Genomic DNA, 20,788 nt, shown 5'->3' on the forward strand with positions numbered 1-20,788 from the left:
GTCGTTCGGATTGATTCGGTAACTTCCGACAACTCCGACGCAAGCCCGTGACCGTCACGAAACACTCGACACATCTCGGTTTTCGCGACTAAGTTGACTGCAATGAACTCTCGCCAACATGCAAATAACTCCAAACTGAATAAAATGGGCCAAGGAAAAAAGTACTTTTCGGTGTCAGATTGTTGGAAATAAAAAAAAAATGTTGCACCTCTCTTTATAATGACAGGGTCTAATCTAAAACATTTAACGACACGGGATTGCAATGGGTCACTTTATGCTTCAAACAGTTATATGCTGTGCATAGACCAACCAATCAAAGCCCGAAATTCGTGCAGGCTGTCGTAAACGCAAATACTTCGCATTGTTTACATTCCACAAACAAACTGTAACGCTTGGACAAATCGGGGCATTGTAATGAAGTGGTGATAAACCGCATTAACTTACTAGTAAGTGAAATGGACCGATTTACCTCAATAGCCGCATGCGATATTAATGTGGTCTTTTACCGACGGAATTGATTTATAGTAAATTATTTATTTTTTAAAATTAATTTGGATCTTTTAACAAATCACAAACTACATTGTAAAGAAAATGTAACAAACATCATCATCGTCATCATCATCAATGTCCTCCCATCTCCAGTGAAAGAACACTGCAGAAATGTTTGGAATCTTCAAAATGTTGACGCTATAGACCAACAAAGAAGAAGAAGGAGGGGGAATAGGATGAGGAGAAGAAGAAGAAGAAGAAGAAGAAGAAGAAGAAGAAGAAGAAGAAGAAGAAGAAGAAGAAGAAGAAGAAGAAGAAGAAGAAGAAGAAGAAGAAGAAGAAGAAGAAGAAGAAGAAGAAGAAGAAGAAGAAGAAGAAGAAGAAGAAGAGAAGAAGAAGAAGAAGAAGAAGAAGAAGAAGAAGAAGAAGAAGAAGAAGAAGAAGAAGAAGAAGAAGAAGAAGAAGAAGAAAGAAGAAGAAGAAGAAGAAGAAGAGAAGAAGAAGAAGAAGAAGAAGAAGAAGAAGAAGAAGAAGAAGAAGAAGAAGAAGAAGAAGAAGAAGAAGAAGAAGAAGAAGAAGAAGAAGAAGAAGAAGAAGAAGAAGAAGAAGAAGAAAAGAAGAAGAAGAAGAAGAAGAAGAAGAAGAAGAAGAAGAAAAAGAAGAAGAAGAAGGAGGAGGAGGAGGAGGAGGAAAAGAAGATCGCTAATATGCAAATATGTAGTAAACAAATAATTAAGGCCATAAACTTCTATTAATGGCATGAACATTAATAATCTGATCACCTAAACCGCCAGAGGATTCTTAATAGGCCGATGGTAAATCATCCCCCAACCCCTTTTTAACGATACCTGAATAATAGCAAAAGAAGAACATTTTCCACAACTGACAACTTTTTATACGAGCAAGGCAAGCCGCCCGATGTGGTTATTACCACAAAAAAAAATTAATTAATTAATTAATTAAAAATCAAACCAAATGAAAAAAAAAATGAACGATAAAATGAATGGAGAGGTAGGGTCGAAAGGCCTACAAGAAAAGAAAAAGTATTGCGCAGCAATATTACCAGAAGGAAATATCGAGGTTTGTTTGTCTTTGACCGGTTTTTAATTTTTGTTTGTTTGTTTTGTTGTATATATTATCATTATTATTGGTTTGTTATTTTTATTTATTTATTTTATTTTTATTATTTTTATTTATTTATTTATTTATATTTTATTATTATTTATATATTATTATTATATTATTATTATTATTATTATATTATTATTATTATTTATTAATTATTATTTATTATTATTATATTATTATTATTATATTATTATTATTATATTATTATTATATTATTATTATTATTATTATTATTATTATTATTATTATTATTTGTTATATTATTATTATTATTATTAATTTTATGGTTTTGGTTTTTTATTAGTTTTAATAGATATTTTTGTTTATTTTTGATATTTTTGTTGTTGTTTTCTGATGTTTTATATATATATATATTCATACACGACCATGCAACTCAACTCGCATTGATCATTTTGCAGCGCTGCACTGGCAATGAAGTCTTCAGTTCTTCACTCTCTCATTGACAAAGAACCCCGATAATATAATGCTTTTCTGCGCAACTTCATTGGCTCGGCAAGGATGAGATGGGTCACAAATAAGGCATAACAATCATACTCGGAGATCCCTGGTTCGAGCCCGGCTGTGGCTTCTCATTTATTTATATTTATTTTTTTATTTATTTTTTTTTTTGGGGGGGGGGGGGATTCTCCCTTCCAGCAAGAATGCCGGTGCCGTTGACTCACTTTGCGGCGTTGCACTGCAGCTGGCTCATATCGTGGTCTATTTGTTTATCCTTCGAGATATACCCAAAAGGCACATTTTCCCTTGGGATGGACTATGGGAATTTTTATTTATTCTTTGCATACATATATAACATCGAGATTAAAATCTGATTAGAATAATAGTTATTCTATCTGAGCAAAGATGTTTCCTCGGATCTGAAAAAACTTCCCGGATTCCATAGCATTAAGACGGCGCTGGGTAGCTGCTAAAACTGCCGGACACTTTTTAAAAATGTACATATTTAAATTTTTGACCAGAAAACTCGCCCTTCAAGTAGCGATCGATTAAAATAAACCCTCATATATTGCCAAAAATAAAACCTCTCACACCCGAGATGTCCGAGAAGTCCCAGGTTTGAAAGTTTTTAGCAAGATGAGGGTCATTTTAATCGGTCGATATTTGAAGGACGAGCTTTCCGGCCAAAATTTTTAATTTGTTGTATTCAGAGTACCACAGAACCGACTGTTCTAAGACCCGATTGATTGTTTGTTTATGTTTTTAAGGGTTTTACGGCGCTTGCAACACATTAAGGTCATATCAGCGCCAGTAAAAAGGAAGAAAATGGGATAGTCAAACGTTCTAGAATTACAATAAAGCATCCAAGAAAAGGGAAGGCAAAGGGGAATTGGTTCAAATAAGAAACGGGTGTAGATTCCAAAAGCACTCTATCAAAGTACTTAGTTTGAGATCACTAAAAGTCTCATCCAGACACAAGCACAGGTCCCCGCTAAGAGGAACACACTCAAATGTTTTACAAATCATATATAATATAAAGAAAGCATAATACAGTGCATAACAGAGAGATGATTTACAATGAAAAAAATATCATCTCCCAAAACTAACTATACATTCGACTGTTTCCCTCTCAGCCAGGGCATCTGGCCAGGACCAGGACAAAACCAAGTAATCTCATTCCAAGACAAAGACAGAAAGCATGTTGGAAAACAGATATAAGGGGATAGAAGACACAGTATGTACCCCCCACCCCCTGCCCACTATGGGAGGCCCGATTGATTGTCCATGCAGCCTAGTCTAAGGGATGACGCGTTTTGTTTGATTGAACAGGGGAGCTGGGACAAACCCCTGAATCCTGAAGGACCATGTTCATTATTTTCCTTACCTTTCGACTGGCCCTAGACTTCCACCGAAAGGGGTATATGTTTTATTTTAAGGGCTATATCGGTGATTGCTTCTCTTTTAGACCATACAGCACCCGTAGAGAGGAGAATGATAGAATAGTTGAAAAGCCATAGAACTATGGATAGCGTTTCAGCATCGGAAAGTAGGTAAATCTGTGGGGTTTGGTTTAAATAGAAAGCGGATAAAACAAAGGGGACTGGTTACAATAGGCCACAGATGTAGATCCCAAGAGCACACTATCAGTGTACTAAGTTTGGATCACCCAAGTCTTGTTTGTTTTGTTTTTTTAAGGGTTTTACGGCGCTTGCAACACATTTAGGTTATATCAGCACCAGTAAAAAGGAAGAAAATGGGATAGTAAAAAGTTCTAGATAAGAGAAAGTAAGACAAAGGGGAACTGGGAACAAATAGGTATCAGATGTAGATTCCAAAACCATACCACCATACTTAGCTTGAGACCACCAATAAATCTCATCCGGACAAAACACAAGATCCAACAAAGAGGAATACACTCAAATGATTACATTATACATGCAAAATATAATATTACATAACAGAGATGATTTACAAGGAAAAAAATATAATCTCCCAAAACAATAACTATGCATTTGACTGTTTCCCTCCTAGCCAGGACGCCGACCAGGGCCAGGACAAAACCAAGAGATCTCACTCAAAGACAAAGACAGAAAGCAATAGGAAACAGATACAGGGGGATAAAAGACACAGTAAGTGCCTCCCTGCCCACTATGGGAGGTCAGGAACCCCACCCAGGACAACCCAAGTCTCATCTAGACACAAGTGCGTTAGCCCACCGAAAGGAATACACTCAAATGCCTAAAATCATATTAAAAACAGAAACCATTATAAACAATAAATGGTAAATGATTTACTTTTTCCCACTCAGCTAAAATCTTCGACCAAGGCCAGGACAAAACCAAGCAATCTCATTCCAAAATAAGGCAGAGAGCAGGATTGAAAACAGATTTAGAGGGATAGAAGACACAGCAAGTGAACTCCCTGTCCTCCATTTGAGCTCAAAAGACCCCATCCAGTGATGATGATGATGATGGCGATAACGACGACGACGGTAATGGTGGTACTGATAATGATGTTGATAGTGGTGGGTTGTTTTTTTTATAACACTAACAAAATTTACCTTCAGAGAATATTGATCACGTGTTTGAGATATACCTATTACTACTGCTCGTTCCACACTTTTTCTCATGTTTTACGGCCCTTGCAACACATTTAGGTCATATCAGCGCGAGTAGAAAGGAATAAATAATAACGTGAAGTTGAATGTAAGCTTCAATTTAATTACAAAAACAGATCAAATGAACGTTTCGGGTTTCCCCTTTATCAACAAAACAGGATCAATGAAACACCACAGATGAATGAGATGATGTGGTAGTGGCATAGTTAAGATGAATGATTCATCTTAGGGAGCGTTCACATATTACGTCATCAGCTAGGGGGGGAGGGGGGGTCTACCAAATGTTGACATGTGTTGACATGGGGGGGGGGGGGGGGGGGGTCAGACCCAAGATGATGTCATCAAAACATAGGCAAATTAAGCCTATTTCAAAGTTTGTTCCTTTCAAAACAGCTAAAGATAAATTGCTATGATGAGTATTGCCCATCTCTCAAGAAACAAAATGGGAAAGGGGTATCACTTCTCAAAAGGCGAACTTGCCCTAAATGTTCATTGTATCACTCCTCGATCACAGCAATGAAAGACCATTCACGAAAATGCGGCATACATGAAGAACAGCAAATGGGAGAAAATGATGACGATGAAGATGAAATTGATGATACTATTTATAGTACATTGCCAGAGGTCCAAGGCAGAAACATTTTTGAATCAATTAATTTTATGTTTGGAAATTGAAACAGAAATTCATTCCACTAAAAGACTAATATGCTATAAAATAATTTGCCCCCTATACTATTTTAAATTACACTTTCTGAATTTTTTTTAATAGCACCTGCACCAAGTAGCCTAATTTAAATAATGTTTGTTAGATTTTATCTTTGCAAATTTAAATTTTATGTCCCCATTGTATCGTAAAACATAAATTATCAACAGTTTCTGAAATTAATAAAATGTCTGAATGTGTTTTATCAAACGTTGATAATCAATGTTTATGGTTTGAAAAACGAATAATAAATATTGTGAAATTAAAGTTATCTTTTAGTTTTTATTAAATTAGATGACGTCATCATCTGTTGGGGGGGGGGGGGGGGGGGGGTCAGGTCAATGATGACAAGTGATGACTTGGGGGAGGGGGGGGGGTCTAAAAAGGGCAAATTTTTGATGACGTAATATGTGAACGCTCCCTTAACTACGCCACTACCACAACTCATTCATCTGTGGTGTTTCATTTCTTCGAGCTTCGAGCAGCAACATTTACACTAGTAGAAAGGAAGAAAATTGGATAGTAAAAACATTCTAATTCTAGATTTACAAGTAAAAGGACCTGAAGAAGGAAGCCAAATGGGAATGGTTCGAATAGGGAACAGATGTAAATTCCAAGAGCACACTATCAGTGTACTTTGTTTCAGATCACCTAAAAGTCTCACCCAGACACCACCACAGGATCCCACTAAGAGGAATACACTCAAATGTTTACAAATCAAATGTTTAAAAAAAACCCCAAAAAACAGTACATAACACAGAGAGATGATTTACAATGAAAAAAAAAATATCATCTCCCATAACTATAACTATACATTCACTGTTTTCCCCCTAGCCAGGGTCAGGACAAAACGAGTAATCTCATAGTGGGAGGTCGGCAACCCCACCCTTACATTTTTCTCATACATTCCTGAGTCAAGATTTGTTGGAACTTAAATAATTCTACCCAAGGACAATGTTTATTTCTGGAAATTTGATGATGCTTGCAATGCTTTAAAATCATAATAGTGCTCGGGTAATGGACTTAAGGAACAGTCAAAAGATTACAGATAAAAAAATCAGTGTTTGTTTTTGAAGATTTTATGGCACTTGCGACATATTTAGGTCATTCAACGCCAGTAAAATGGAAGAAAATGGGATTGTCAAAAAATTCTAGATATACAATCATAAGCACCCAAACAAATGAGACAAAGGGTACTTGCACAAATAGGAAATGAAAGTTGATTCCAAGAGTCGCTATCAGCGTACTTAATCTCATCCAGACAAAAGCACAGGATTCCACTAAGACGAATACGCTCAAATGTTTACAAAATATATATTAAAAACACAAACTATAACTACATAACAGAGAGATGACATACAAGGAAAAAAATATCTCCTAAAACAAATCCCCCTCCCCCCACCCCCAAATAATTCTTACCAAAACCAAGACAAAACCAATTAAATTTCAATCAGCAAGGACTGAAAGCCTAACAGAAGGGTGGTCCCTGGTTCTAACTAGAAGGCTTAAACCATCCATCCATATGAAAAGAAGCAAAATTGAACACAATTAATTGTTGGGCTATGACTTTTATTAATAAATCATAAATAATTTAATGATCTATGATACAATCGTTAAAAATCAAATAACTGGGACACAGTCAATCAACCATATTTTTGTTATCTTTTCTTCTGTTTGGGCGCCTTTTCCAATCCAACAATATATTTCTTTGGTATTTTATATTTTTCTGGAAAATGAAATGAAAAGCAAATCAAAATATGCATAAAGGACTAGTCAAAAATCAAACAAACAAAAAAAAAAATAAATAAAACAAGGACATAAAAAAAAAAAAAACCCAAAAAAAACAAACCAACCACATAACTTAAATAACATATATCAATGTACAGGGTGTATCTATAAAAATCCACAAAAATAATGCGCAGTTGTTTAAAGTCTATAGCATTGTAGTGGTGTGAATTGGTGGTTATTTGATAGAGTAGTTATTAAGTTTGATTGAGTGTCAATTTCACCGCTGTCATTAGTATAACTTCCAGTGTAGCTGAATTGTTGGAAGAGCAATCAAAATGGCAAATCCTTAACAGAAGGCTCATTGTGCGATTGGGTTCACAAAAACAAGTGCCATTGTCACGGTGGAAAGCGCCTTCAGAACAGAATCCCTGTAACTTACTGTGTGTGACTTTTTCTTGTGGGGTATGTTAAAGACCATTTATAAAACATGAAATAAAAACTTGAAGGCATGTACTACACATGTGTCAAAGATCGTGTTTTCTATTGTTTCTTTTTTAAAATACCGAATGATAGTTTTGCAATATTCTTTTTGAATCACCCGGTATTTAACAGTTGGCTTTAAATGCATATAAAAAAAACATTATTGTCAAACAACATTCAATCAGAAACTTCTTTAAAAACCTTCTCAAGGAGAGGTTTTCTATTGCTATAGTCTAAGACACCAACAAAAATTTCAGTAGGTGTCTGTTTTGCATTAGCGTTTCAGTTTTTAAGTTAAAATCTTTCTAATTTCTTAATTGTGCCACATTTATTTAATGTTTTGTTAGTTGCAACTTTGTAAACCAAGTCGATTCTTTGCTACTTCCTTTATTGCTGACGCGATATCATAATATCTAATCTGATGAATTTGTCCTTTTTGATGACTTGTGTTGATATTTCTCTTGTGAGTGGTACATAAATATGGCTGCTTATTTTTTCCTGATCTTTATTAAATTAAATAAAAATATACAAATAAAATGTCCATTATCCGTCCTATGGGAAGTTTGACTGTGACATATATATATATATATATATATATATATTTCAAAGGAAGACAGAAATATTTCCGCCATCAGCAGCATTGTTGCACAAATTAGCTTGGGTGCGATGACATGCTCAAGGCCATATTCTAACCCCATGACTACAAAATCAAGACCACTTTCCTATGCAATGATGTCCCCTCAGGTTTGGACTCCATGCAGTTAATGCATAATTATAAATATTTAGGGACCAAGCTCGTCTTTGTGTGTCCCCATTTTAAAGAATTATCTATGCTATAAAATCATATATTAACTTAATCCTAGAGATTTTTGCTACTTTTCAAAATTGGAAAAAATGCATTAAAAATGAGCATGTACATAGATAGTTTTATTCAACTACCATAAACTGTAAAAACTAAAAACATTAGCTTTGACTTTGATACTACGCCTATAATTTGTCACATAAAAATGTAATAAATTGGCATGGGGTAAAAGTAACCTGGGTAATTTAAAGATATAGTCGATGTTCTGGGTGAGTGAGTTAAACAAAGAGAAAAAACAACAGCAATAAGATGACACAAACAAAACCAACCAACATTAATTACAATTAACTCTTCACAGATAGAGTTTGATAACCTGCCATTATTATTTATTGCTATCCCATAGAAAGCAGTAAATAACAGCCTTTGTGACACTTCAATGTGCTTAGGTGTCCCTGGGTTAACACGGTATGCAGGTATAACCAGTTAATTGATTGGAAAAAGTACAATTTTAAGTAATTCATTTTACCTTGAAGGGTTGAAAGAAAGAGAAATTACCAACTCAATCAACGACCAACAAATAAAATTCCTACTCACCTATTAATAGTTTTCCAACATAGGCAATCTGATTTCCTTGGACTTGGACTTGAGGCCCTTTATTCTTTTGTTCTGTTTGAACTACAGAACAACTACAAGCCACTGCCCTCTGTACGATTCGAGCAAATGCTTTCAGGTTGAAACCGTATTCCTCTAGATTGTCAATGATCGTCATCTGAAAACCAATCCAACCATTTAAAAATTCCTTTTAAAAAATCAGACAATAGCTTTCTGTCTCACTTGTCAGTCGAAAGCAAGCAATATTCATTGCCCCTTCATTTTGTACTGATTTTAAGTTTTCTTTTTTTCAAGTTGGCATTTATCTCAACCAAACTTTTTCAAGTTGGCATTTATCTCAACCTAAGTAGGAGCAATGAATACGACTTATATCATATTTCATACGATAGATCAAAATAATTTTTAAAATACACAGAAAAAATTTGTTAAAAATATCAAACTTTAGATGCAAGCTGAATTAAAATAAAGTTAAGATTTTAAAGTAGCCCTAAAAATCTTGCTTGATACTGGTATAAATGTGAATAATGAAAAAAAAAAAAAAAAGGATTGGGGATTTTTATTTACCACAGACAAATTATTCGTTTTTGCTTGACTGCACTAACGCAATCAATTATTTTTGTCATATGAAATGACAAGAAAAAGAAATTCGAACATTTTATCCACAATAATGGTCACCCAATGCAAACCAAAAAAAAAGAAAAGTGAAACCAAGAAACGAAATTGAAACGAAAATGATTGGGTGCATTAGACAAGCCAATTCAATACTGACTTTCTTATTGGAAGCCCTCTTGTCAACGTCCATTGAAATTGGCTCCAATTTGCCTTTCTTGATAGCGATAAGACCGTCACTTGATGATATTGCCACAGCTGGCTGCATCTTCCCAACCACTCTGATTTACAAGGATACAGATAAAAAATAAATAAATAAAACCTTATGGTTTCTCACTTTGAAAAGAAATATATATTAATCCATCCCTAGCATAAATATATGTCATTTCACACACACACACACACACACACACACACACACACACACACACACAAAAAGGAAAAAAAAAATCAAAGTGTCCACTGATAAGATTCAAACACCTGTCATATGGGTTGTCCCCATTCCCTTGGCTGAGGAATGACAGTGAATGATTTCAAATTTGCATGTTGTTTGCTAGATGTCCTTGTTTAAATTTATTATGAGATAATAATAATGATAATAATAATAATGATGATGATGATGATGATGATGATGATGATGATGATGATGATGATGAAGAGGAAGAGGAAGAAAAAGAAAAAGAAAAAGAAGAAGAGAAGAAAGAAGAAGAAGAAGAAGAAGAAGAAGAAGAAGAAGAAGAAGAAGAAGAAGAAGAAGAAGAAGAAGAAGAAGAAGAAGAAGAAGAAGAGAAAGAGGCTTCTCTTTGAAGGTATTTTTTTTCTATTCATCTCTTCTTATTTTTTTGGGTGGGGGTGATATTACAGTAACCAGAAAAAAGGCAGATGATGTGAAAGTCTTACCTGTTGTAGACGTGTTCTAACAACATGTGATCCAAGTCTCCATCTGAAGGTTTGAGAATCATGTGGGCCAAAACTGGGTCTAACGTTACTCTAAAATAACAAAATTAAACCCCACATTACTTAGGGATACTGTTAAAAGGAGCACTTAAGAATACATGAGATTCCAGCATATCCCATTAAAGAGAAATAAAATACAGTAGATATACAAAAATTAATTGTACGGAAAGGAAAACTTAAGTCTTCCAACATCATATTCTCAATAGGCAGTTTATCAATTGAAAAATGAAATAATATTGGAGAGAAAATAAGTATTTTTAATGAGTGTTTTTAAAACATAGAGGAAAAAATATTGAAGGAACTTACGTTTTGTTATCAGAGTGTTGTAGATTATTATGCTGTATATATCTGTTCACCGCTTCTTTTATATCTGACATCTTTAGAGCATCTCCTTTGCTAAATTGTAAAAGTATAGAGATGCATAAAAAAAGTGTTAATAAATAAAAGGAAAATGTTATTTACAACTTATTATCTTCATTCTGTAGAATTGTTTGATATTCAAGAAGAAAAAAATGGGGGGAGGGGGGGCAATGTACTTAGTTTTGAGATCACCTAAAAGTCTTCATACACCAGTACATGATCCCACTAAGAGGAATATACTCAAATGTTTACAAATCATGTTAAAAATGAAATAAATAACAGTACATAATAGAAAGATGATTTACAAGGAAAATAATATCATCTCCCAAAACTAACTTTATATTTGACTGTTTCCCTGACAGACAGGGTATCCGGACAGGGCCAGGACAAAGCCAAGTAATCTCATTCCAAGACAAAGACAAAAAGCAAGTTGGAAAACAGATATATGGGGATAGAAGACACAGTAAGTACCTCCCTGCCCACTTTGGGAGGTCAGGAACCCCAGCCAGTTGAACAAGGTTTCTACTTAAAATCAATGTACAACGGCCAATTGTAATTGCTTTCAGCTTATCAATGAAGGAAATATATCATTTTAACATGAGACCATATTCAATCTACAACCGACTATAATCATTCACAAACAGTAAAGTATTAGAACAAAAGAAATCAGAAATGAGAGGTATGGATTATGAGTCCAAAATTTTACGTGACACGAGATTTTTAAAAAATAGCAGCGAAGTAACATTTTATTTAATTAAATGGGTAAAATTATATATATTACATTCTCAATGTGAAGCAAATGGGATTTAGATATCTAACAAAATTAACTAAAGTTTGTTATTAAATTACAATGGTAGAAGGTAAAATTTAGCTATGAAGGTAAAGGTGATTCCATTTGTATAAGAGCAGAGTGCTCTAACAATTGAGGGCAAGTGTAGAATACTGTTGAGTCTTTATAAAGGAAAAAATGAGTTATACCTAATTCGTCTATCCTTGAAAAAATCCAAAGTGGCAGCATTAACACAATACACATCAGTAAATGTCAGGGGTTTGCACACTTCCTCATCTTTGGATGGTGAAGCTCCTTCATCCAGAGATTCCATTTCTACAGGTTCTGGAACTTCCAAGTCTTTCAGTCTGCATGGAAAAATATGCAATACAAATGATACATATTTCAATCGCTCCATTCACAAAGTTTTGCCCTGAAAACTGTCCAAGTATTCAACTAAATTCTTGATAACATCGTACATTCAAAAACCTCAGCAAGACAAATGTAACAAATATTTACTAGCCTCTCAACTTTAAAATTAAAAAGTAAAACTAGATCTGCAGGGTGTTTAGCAATGGTTTTTTCCTTCTAAATGTTCTTAAATTTAGTATCATGACAGGCCATCAACACAATCTGTATTGCCCAGGTTGAATTTTCTAGGCAAACTTATTAATAGATCTGATGTTCAATATAATTTTTTAAAATTTCTAAATGAAATGGTACAATTGGTATGAAGAGAGTACAAAAAAAAACTTTACTAAAAAAAAGTTTTGTGAACGTGGAAAAAAAAAAAGCATCTGAAATAAAAAAATGACAAAATCAACAAACTTCTTAACTATTAAAAACAAAAAAACAAATAAAAAACAAAACAAATGGCAGTATGATTCGTCTATAAAATCAATACAATAACAAAAAAAATAAATACAGTAGTCTTACGCAGGATGATCCCGATCAATAGTAGTGATGACATCAACCCCTTTAATGTGTTCTTTGGTGGTGATATATGCCTCTGATGCCATATGTTGTAGAAACTTGGATAACTGGGAATATAAGATTTGATGTAATATAAAATACAGCCACATTAACTAGTAATATTGTGATACTCATGACGTAAGTTAACATTTCAAATATAATCTCTTATATAAATGATGCCCAATACTTAGTTCAATTCAAAAAGGTCAAAATCACAAGTATCAAAGCATATCATTACGATTTCCATTGTCATGTCATAAACATTTTTTTGAGTACATAGAATTATACCATAAAACTATTCTTATTACTTGTTTTTATCAGAGGCACTTAGAGAATTTCCTCCTATTAGTCTTTCACCCATGATACAGTATATTTTAAAAAAATAAATTAAAATAAACATTAAAAATTAATTTACCTTTTTGTAGGAGGATTTCTTGATGTCGATCTGTATTGTGGGACTGAAATAACAAAAAGCATACTAATTACAATAAAAAGTATTTACCATTTGATCAAAATAAATGTAAAATATACATGTCGGCAAATTTCAAACTATATCTCTTGTCAACCTAAACTACCAAGTCCAAGGAGTCCTAAATTGTGTTTGAATCAGAAATGTGAGTGGAGCAGGTACTTACGTAAATACTCAATGTCTTAATCATCTCTGTGTTATATGTTTTATGTTTGTGCTGAGAATAAAGTTGATAAGCTTAACTGCTAGCTCACCAACAAACTATCGTGATGTTTGTATGCTGACCCCATGACCTCAAGAAGTCGCAAGAGGGACTTAAAGATACAATGACCTTCGAAAGCACCTTTTTATTTTTGAAGTGGTGGATGGTATCGATTGTAGAAGAGCATCCCTCTTTTGGCCAGGCAAAATTGCTGTCACAGTAAGGTCGTGGGTTTGAATCCTCATCACCGCAAAGTTTTTATTCTCTATTGATCTCTGGTACTTTTCTACTCACTTCATTTCTTGTTTGATGAAATTAAGAAAAGAATTAAAGGAAAATTTTTTGGATAGAGTACTATAATGAGAGAAAAGATAAAGCAATTTTACAGTCTTTGCTGCATGCATGACATTTTGGTGTAATGCTGGTCTACTTCCCACATTACTTGTTCACTCAATAGGGATCTAACCAGGGAAGTCAAGTCTGACAATCCTCAAATTAAGAAACTTGACTCCCTATTCAGACCAATACACATTTCATTAAAAAAAAAATTTGGATAAAGGAAAAGGTTTAAAGACTTCAACATTGAACTTTTCACACCATCTCACCTAAAAGGCTGTACAAAATCCTTCATCAAATCAACAAAGCGAAGGGGTAAATCACTGTCCTTTATTCTAGACTTAATAGCACAACCAAAACATCTGTGAAGAAGCTCATCCATCTCCGCTACAGGTAAAAACATGGATTAAAAAACACAGCGTAAACATGTTTCATGTAATTTATCATAATTGGAAATGAATTTACATCATAGGGAATTTATTTAGTATTTTATAAATTTCAGAACTAAATATACAATAATCAATATAATTAATTACATTTACCAACAGGATCTTTTGTCTCGTCAACATTTACACCATTCTCATCTTTAACACCTTCATTGTTTTCTCCATCAGGAACCAATTCTCCATCTTGCTGGTCAGACGATGATGCTCGATTATCAATCTGTTTCATGAAAAAAAAAAAGTTCATTTTCCAAGATTGGATTCGGAAAAAGAAATATTCCAGCAGAAAAGTTATTTCATTACTTTCAAAGTAGGATAATCCTAAAATTTCAATCTAGAGGTAGCAATTTTTTATCTGACCTATAATTATAGGACATAGACCAAATTATTTCATCATTTACACAGGCTGTACAGCTGTACTGTAACAAAACACATTTTATCATTAAAGCCAGAAAACAGTTATGGCTATAGATAAAGATGACCCCAAACATTTAAAAGTATCTGTTAAAAACTTTTTGATAAAGCAAAGCTCACCTGTAAATATATGAAGTAAAACTTGAGCAAGGTTTCAACTTCAAATCAATAACGATAAGTATTGAAATATAAGCTTCAATTTATTAAACAAAGACAGACACTGTGAATGTTTCGGGTTTCCCCTTTTATCAACAAAACACTATCCCTAACTGTTTCTAAAACATTATTCCAATTCCATTTTATCAATATAATATAGTCTACATTTTATTCTCTTTTACATTCTATACTGCATGACATGTCCCCCTTTTCAGATATTTTCATGAATTGCAAACCGTTTATTAATATTTATTGTCATATTTTAATTTGTGCTTCCTTACAAAGGGGCATTCTACTTCCTGTCCCATCATTGTTTTTGTTTATTCACCTTATCTATGCCATTCACACATATCTCATTCATTCTTAGTGTTTCATTCATTGCGTTTTGTTGATAATATTGATTGGCACATGCATTTATTTTCAGTTTAAATGTATAGAAGTGTATTTTGAGGCCACTGTGCCCTGTCCTGAGACTGAATATTGTGACTCAAGGCTTCAGTGGAACTTAAAATTTTGTATATGTTTGTTATATTACAAACCTGCAACCCATCCATATTTGGTATATCATCTTCAGTTCCATTTTCACTATCCTTTTCCTCCTCAGGATCTGAAGGTAGAGGCTCAGGCCGTGGAGGGGGCATACTCTTGTCACCAGCCTCCCTACAAGTATACAAGATTTCGTTTTAAATCAGTCCTTGATTTCATCTAATCGCTAATAGGAAAGACCTGCCTACTACTATGAAAATTTTGTAGAACTACATATTTTTGGGTCCAAATTGACAATTATATAAAGATCTTTAATTTAATAAACTTCTTGAAAACAAAGTTCTGTTGCTAGAGCTAATATGTAAACGAGTTCAAAGCATTAATTAAGTGTATTTAAACACAAATTGTTAATTTTCAAAAGTAGTTATAATGTCCACTATGCTATTAAGAAAATAAACAAACAGTACTGTTTCGTTGTCTTTCATATAAAAAAAAAGCTGTTATAAAGATAATGTCCTGTAAAAGTGATACCAAATTTCTTTCGAACCATGTTTTTTCTTCCTTTATTCATTTTTTATAATTACAAACCAATCCGTTCCCACCAAGAGAACCTTACTGGATGCAGAAGAAAACCAGTTTCTAAGAACTTACTGCTTTCTTGGTGAAAATGGAAAAGTCTAAAGTCATATTAGAGCCAAATCGTAGCCCGCCTATAACATGTTGAAGTTTTTTCTAAAATGAGGTGAATCAATAATCAATTTGGGCGAATAACTGCTATTCAATAATACCGTACTGAATATGTTGTACTCACCATAACGTATCACCTAAAATATGTATCATACCAACACCTTTACCCTTCAAGGCAGACATGTACATATCTTCCCCTGACAACAAGGCTTGACCTATGCCAACTGGAGATCTGAGATGAAAAGGAAAAATACATGTAATGTTCATATAAAAAGGAGGCTTTTTTTCTTCACAGATACAGAATTGGTAAACGGGAAAGTAAAAACAAACAAGCAAAAACAAACAAGCAAAAAGCAATTGTTTTTTTGAGACGCAAATTGGTGGTATGATATTCTAATCAATAGTTTTCTCAGAACAAATCACAAAACTTAATTTTTTTTAAAACACGAAATGTCAAAGCTAAAAAAATAATAAAAAATTGTGAATAAACAACTCCCATTTCAAGAACTTGACTCTGCATCACTGTCTTTATTGAATATATAACAGTAAGTAGTTTTACCTATTTCCAGCTATGGAAACAGACACCATGTCTCCTTTATGCAAGTTACCAAACATTCTCTGGGACGGCTCTTTGTCATAAATAACACCAGGAAGCATGAGGTCTAAGACATGAAAGGAAAAACAACAAAACAGCTAAAACATTTAATATGAAATACAAAATTGAGATAAAATATATTATTGCTAATATGAAGATAGGAGAGATTGAGAGAGATTTGTAGAAAGTTAAAAATATCATTGTTCAGAAACTTGGTACAGATGAGTCGCAGATGAAACTATGACATTAGACCAGTCACATATATACATCTCTGTAAGCATGTTAATTTTCACGTAAAGAGAAATGGAAAAATGAAAAAGAAAAATTTAACATAGGAATGGCTACATCATTTGTCATTTCTAAGCTTAAGGACTATTATAACTCTTTTCCTAAAAAAATATTGGGTTGCACACAATTCAAAATATAGCTAATAGTTATAGATTAGTCCTTAAGGATAGCAAAAAACACCATGTATCACCTCTGCTAAAGTTTAATTAACTTCAAGTCAAAGAGCGCATTCTACATGAAGTTCTGATATTGTAGTAAGAATGTCTAAGCAAGTCTAACCATCTTTATGACATTAAATTTATAATTCAAACCAATCCCTTGCTTTGTCAAACAATTGAAATCTCTTTGTTATTCAAAGAAAATGCTTCTACATCTTGTGCTGAGAACTTTCAGTTTCTAGAAACATCCAAAGTATAAGAAAATTATGAGAGGTAATCAACAAGACTAATCCACAGCTACAGCTGTATGGTAACTTTTTTTTTTCTTCCAATCACCTTTTTGATCACTAATTTCCATTAAACTCAAATGTGAAGAAACATTCATTGCCTGAAGTAAGATAAATGGTACAAGTACAATTGAAATTAAGAACTTACCAGCACCGTTCTTTAATTTTTCAAAGACTGGAGCCCATGTTCGGAATACTGGCACGAGATCAGGGAACTGCCATAAAGCATAGACTTGAAAAAAAGATGAACAAATATAATGAATGTACAATGTAAAGCAAATACACCAATGAATGTTAATTACTTTTTTAAAAGGACATAATACTCTGGTTTATCATTTGATTTTTGAAAATTTATACAATTTTTTTCTTGAATAGTAGACTTTCAAGATAGTATATTGCAGTATTGCAGAATACAAATGGAACAAAGCGCTGCTAAGTTAAAAGCATATATATTTTAAAATAAAAAAAAAGAATAATACCAAGTAAAAAATAAAAAGGGAGAATTTATTTAAAGCATCAGAATCGTCTTGAGTCATTGAGAGAAGATTACCATGCCAGACCATATATGAAATATATTTTGTTTGTTTGTTTGTTGCTTTAGGTCTCTTCCAACACAATTGAGGTTATATGAGAGACCGCTGAAATAAAAAAACAAGCAATCTAACAAAAATAGTACAAATGTAAATCAAAATCATAACCTAAAGATATCATAAGCTAAATTATAAATAACCAAGAACAAACAGGAGAAGATTTACAGAAAAAAAAATATCCCCTGTCAAAAATACAATCACAAACCAAAGAAGCAGGATAGGCTAGTAAAGAGAAGAAGAAACGACATCACTATCGGATCGTACACCCATGCGAACATCATAGGTATATGATTCAAGGGTGATGCTCCCATCCAACCACCCGCTATGAAATATATCAACACCTCTGACAAACTGAATGACAAAATTAAAATAGAAAAAATTGATATACAACTTTCAAAGAAAGCCAATTACCTGTGGGATATATCTTTTTGTAGCTTTCGAAGACAATCGGATTTTGCTGCACAAAATATATCTGAGCCACCTCCCCTCGATGAGTTGAAATCCTTGTGACATTCATTTCGACTTTGTTTGGGACTAATTCCGAAACAGCTTCCTCTGAAAGATTTGGATACTGAGAGCAGATATCAGCACGCAGTTTCTTCCTGAAATTATATATTAAAAATTTTTTTTAAAAAACACTGGGATTTGAAACAGAAGGATTGTTCCATGCTTGGTAAGTTTGCAATCTCATTTCCTGGTATATTTCGGAGATGAGTTTAATCTTGCGTATTGCTGTAAAGACTCTGTCTAATTAATTTCATCTCCGATGACGGTTGTCTTCTACCAAAGAGAAAATAATTTGCAACTAAATCACTCCTTCGTGAGGGGTCCGAAAAAAAATCTTGACTTTATCTTGAATCAATCTATCGAGAAAATAATAATAATAATAATAGTAGTAGTATCGTTCGGCGACACTTCTATGTTCAAGGTATCAATCCAGGTTCGGAAGTCACATTTGTTGATGGTTTCAAATCCCCCTTCAAGTTTTGTCTCTGGGCAATCTAGTGCGAGGTGGTTTGCATCTTGTGGTGCTTGGTTGCACTTTGGGCGTGTTGGTGATTCTTGGAGCCCCCATTTGTGCATGTTGGCAGCTCTTCTTGTATGTTTTGACCGTAGTCTATTTGCAGCTACCCAGTATTATCTTGGTTGATCCTGTAGACCTGGGAGACTTTTACAGGGATCTTCAATTAGTTCCCCTCCTGTTGGTTTATTCCTTTTCCATTCCTCGCACCAGGCTTCTTGCATGTTGTAGTTTTCTTTCTTTGATAGGTAGAAAGGTGAACGAGATTTTAGTCTTGATATTGGGGACGTAGTTTTGTATATGGTTTGCAGAGGAGTTCCACTATCTTCTTCAGCTCTGGATATCCATTTCTGTGTAGCATCCTCTCTCCTCAAGTGGGGTGGTGCTATAGCACTCATGACTGGCATCCATTGTGTTGGAGTTGATTTCAGTCATCCAGTTACTATTCGCATCGAGTCTCTTAGTTTCGCATCAACAAGGTTTGTATGGGCACTTCTCGTCCAAACAGGAGCACAATATTCTGCCACACTGTAGCAAAGGGCCAGGGTTGATGTTCTGAGAAGAGTTTGCGATGCTCCCCATATTGTTCCTGCCAGTTTTCTGAGTAGACAATTTCGTTTCCCTATCTTTCCTGCTGTACCCTCAAGATGGGTTCTATAGGTCAGCCGTCTATCCAGTTTCACTCCGAGGTATTTTGGATTTTGACCAGTTGGTAGTGTTGTGTCATCAATCTTGATCATCAGTTTTCATTTTGATTCCCTGTTGTCAAGATGAAATGCAGTTGCAACTGTTTTTGTCGTATTCATTTTTAAATACCATCTGTCAAAATACCTTTTCATGGCCGTGGTGTCTTTGCTAAGCGTTGTTTCTATATCTTTCCAGTTTCTTGATTGGTATGCTAAGGCCCAGTCATCTGCATATCCTAGTTTTGTGGAAGTTGTTTGAGGCATGTTGCTTATGTAGACGTTAAACAATGCTGGTGCTAAGACTGAGCCTTGTGGTACTACATTTTTTATTCTTCTGACTTTGCTGGTGTTGCCACCAAGTACCACATGGAAATTTCTAGGTCCTGTCATGTATGAGAGCAGTTTCAAGATTTTTCTGCATGGGATTATTTTTGCAAGTTTCAGCATCAAGCCACCAGTCCACACTGTGTCATACGCAGCAGAGAGATCAATAAACACTGTGCCTGTTTTTAATTTCTTTTCAAATCCATTTTCAATTAATAATAATAATAATAATAATAATAATAATAATAATAATAATAATAATAATAATAATAATAATAATAATAATAATAATAATAATAATAATAATAATAAAAGGCTCGGTGCATAGTTGAGTCCTTGGAAAAATCTCTTTACTCACATTATCTCATCGTACTCGGGTGCAAAATGAGTCCCTGGCAGTTAACAGCTTTATCTCTGTCCTAAAAAAATGTAATATCGCCCAACGGGCGTCATGTCACGTCCATGTTAAGACCAGTAGGCCAGGGACCTTTGTAAAGCACCTTGATCCACGATTAGTGGATAATATGCTATATAAAGCTCAAGTTTTTGGGGGGTTTTTTTATTGGGGGGGGGGGGGGGGGGGTTCAAGTCATTGACAGACATAAAGCCCCCAATTATTATTGGAAATGACATCTGGTTAACTTTAGAAATACGATTATTATGGTGTAGAGAAAATGTGTGTCCCTAGGCCTATGGACTCCAGGGCCAGGACATAGTGACTAAACAGAAGGTAATGACTTTTGTGTCACATTGTGTGCCTCCCTGGGAAAGAGCAGAGTCAACAAAGTTGATCATTGATTCATTGATATTGATATTGTCAATCTTACATTACAAGTTATACCTGCATGATTTGTTCTTTATATAAACACATTACACAATTGAAATATGAAAATATAAGTATAAAAAATCCATACCGGTCAGAGTTTTTCAAAGCAGACTGAGTTTTTACTCGAAAAGGTTT

General features: G+C 34.0%; 1 protein-coding gene across 4 annotated transcripts in view; it reads right to left on the bottom strand.

Annotated features, from left to right (window-relative positions):
* Window positions 1-6,948: 6,948 nt before the first annotated feature.
* The window catches only part of LOC144962866 (eukaryotic translation initiation factor 2D-like), a 14,098-nt gene continuing 258 nt past the window's right edge, over window positions 6,949-20,788 (bottom strand). Inside the window, exons 1-16 of one of the 4 annotated variants that reach the window (XM_078896219.1) lie at window positions 20,742-20,788; window positions 18,208-18,398; window positions 17,355-17,438; window positions 16,438-16,540; window positions 16,003-16,110; window positions 15,245-15,365; window positions 14,235-14,355; window positions 13,962-14,079; window positions 13,101-13,143; window positions 12,650-12,753; window positions 11,923-12,081; window positions 10,891-10,980; window positions 10,528-10,617; window positions 9,788-9,908; window positions 9,001-9,175; window positions 6,949-7,122 (exon numbers count right to left, since the gene is read on the bottom strand). The exon at window positions 20,742-20,788 is cut by the window's right edge and continues 258 nt beyond it. In XM_078896219.1, the coding sequence (XP_078752345.1) occupies window positions 7,055-7,122; window positions 9,001-9,175; window positions 9,788-9,908; window positions 10,528-10,617; window positions 10,891-10,980; window positions 11,923-12,081; window positions 12,650-12,753; window positions 13,101-13,143; window positions 13,962-14,079; window positions 14,235-14,355; window positions 15,245-15,365; window positions 16,003-16,110; window positions 16,438-16,540; window positions 17,355-17,438; window positions 18,208-18,398; window positions 20,742-20,788 (1,743 nt within the window). In that variant the 3' untranslated portion in view covers window positions 6,949-7,054. Of the gene's footprint in view, window positions 7,123-9,000; window positions 9,206-9,787; window positions 9,909-10,527; window positions 10,618-10,890; window positions 10,981-11,922; window positions 12,082-12,649; window positions 12,754-13,100; window positions 13,144-13,961; window positions 14,080-14,228; window positions 14,356-15,244; window positions 15,366-16,002; window positions 16,111-16,437; window positions 16,541-17,354; window positions 17,439-18,207; window positions 18,399-20,741 lie in introns of all 4 variants that reach the window. The other 3 variants (XM_078896217.1, XM_078896218.1, XM_078896216.1) reach the window with 3 other exon arrangements.

Source organism: Berghia stephanieae, chromosome 1 (genome assembly GCF_034508935.2).
Source record: "Berghia stephanieae isolate SIO BIC M18660-M18661 chromosome 1, UCSD_Bste_1.3, whole genome shotgun sequence".
Taxonomy (NCBI): Eukaryota; Metazoa; Mollusca; class Gastropoda; order Nudibranchia; family Aeolidiidae; genus Berghia; species Berghia stephanieae.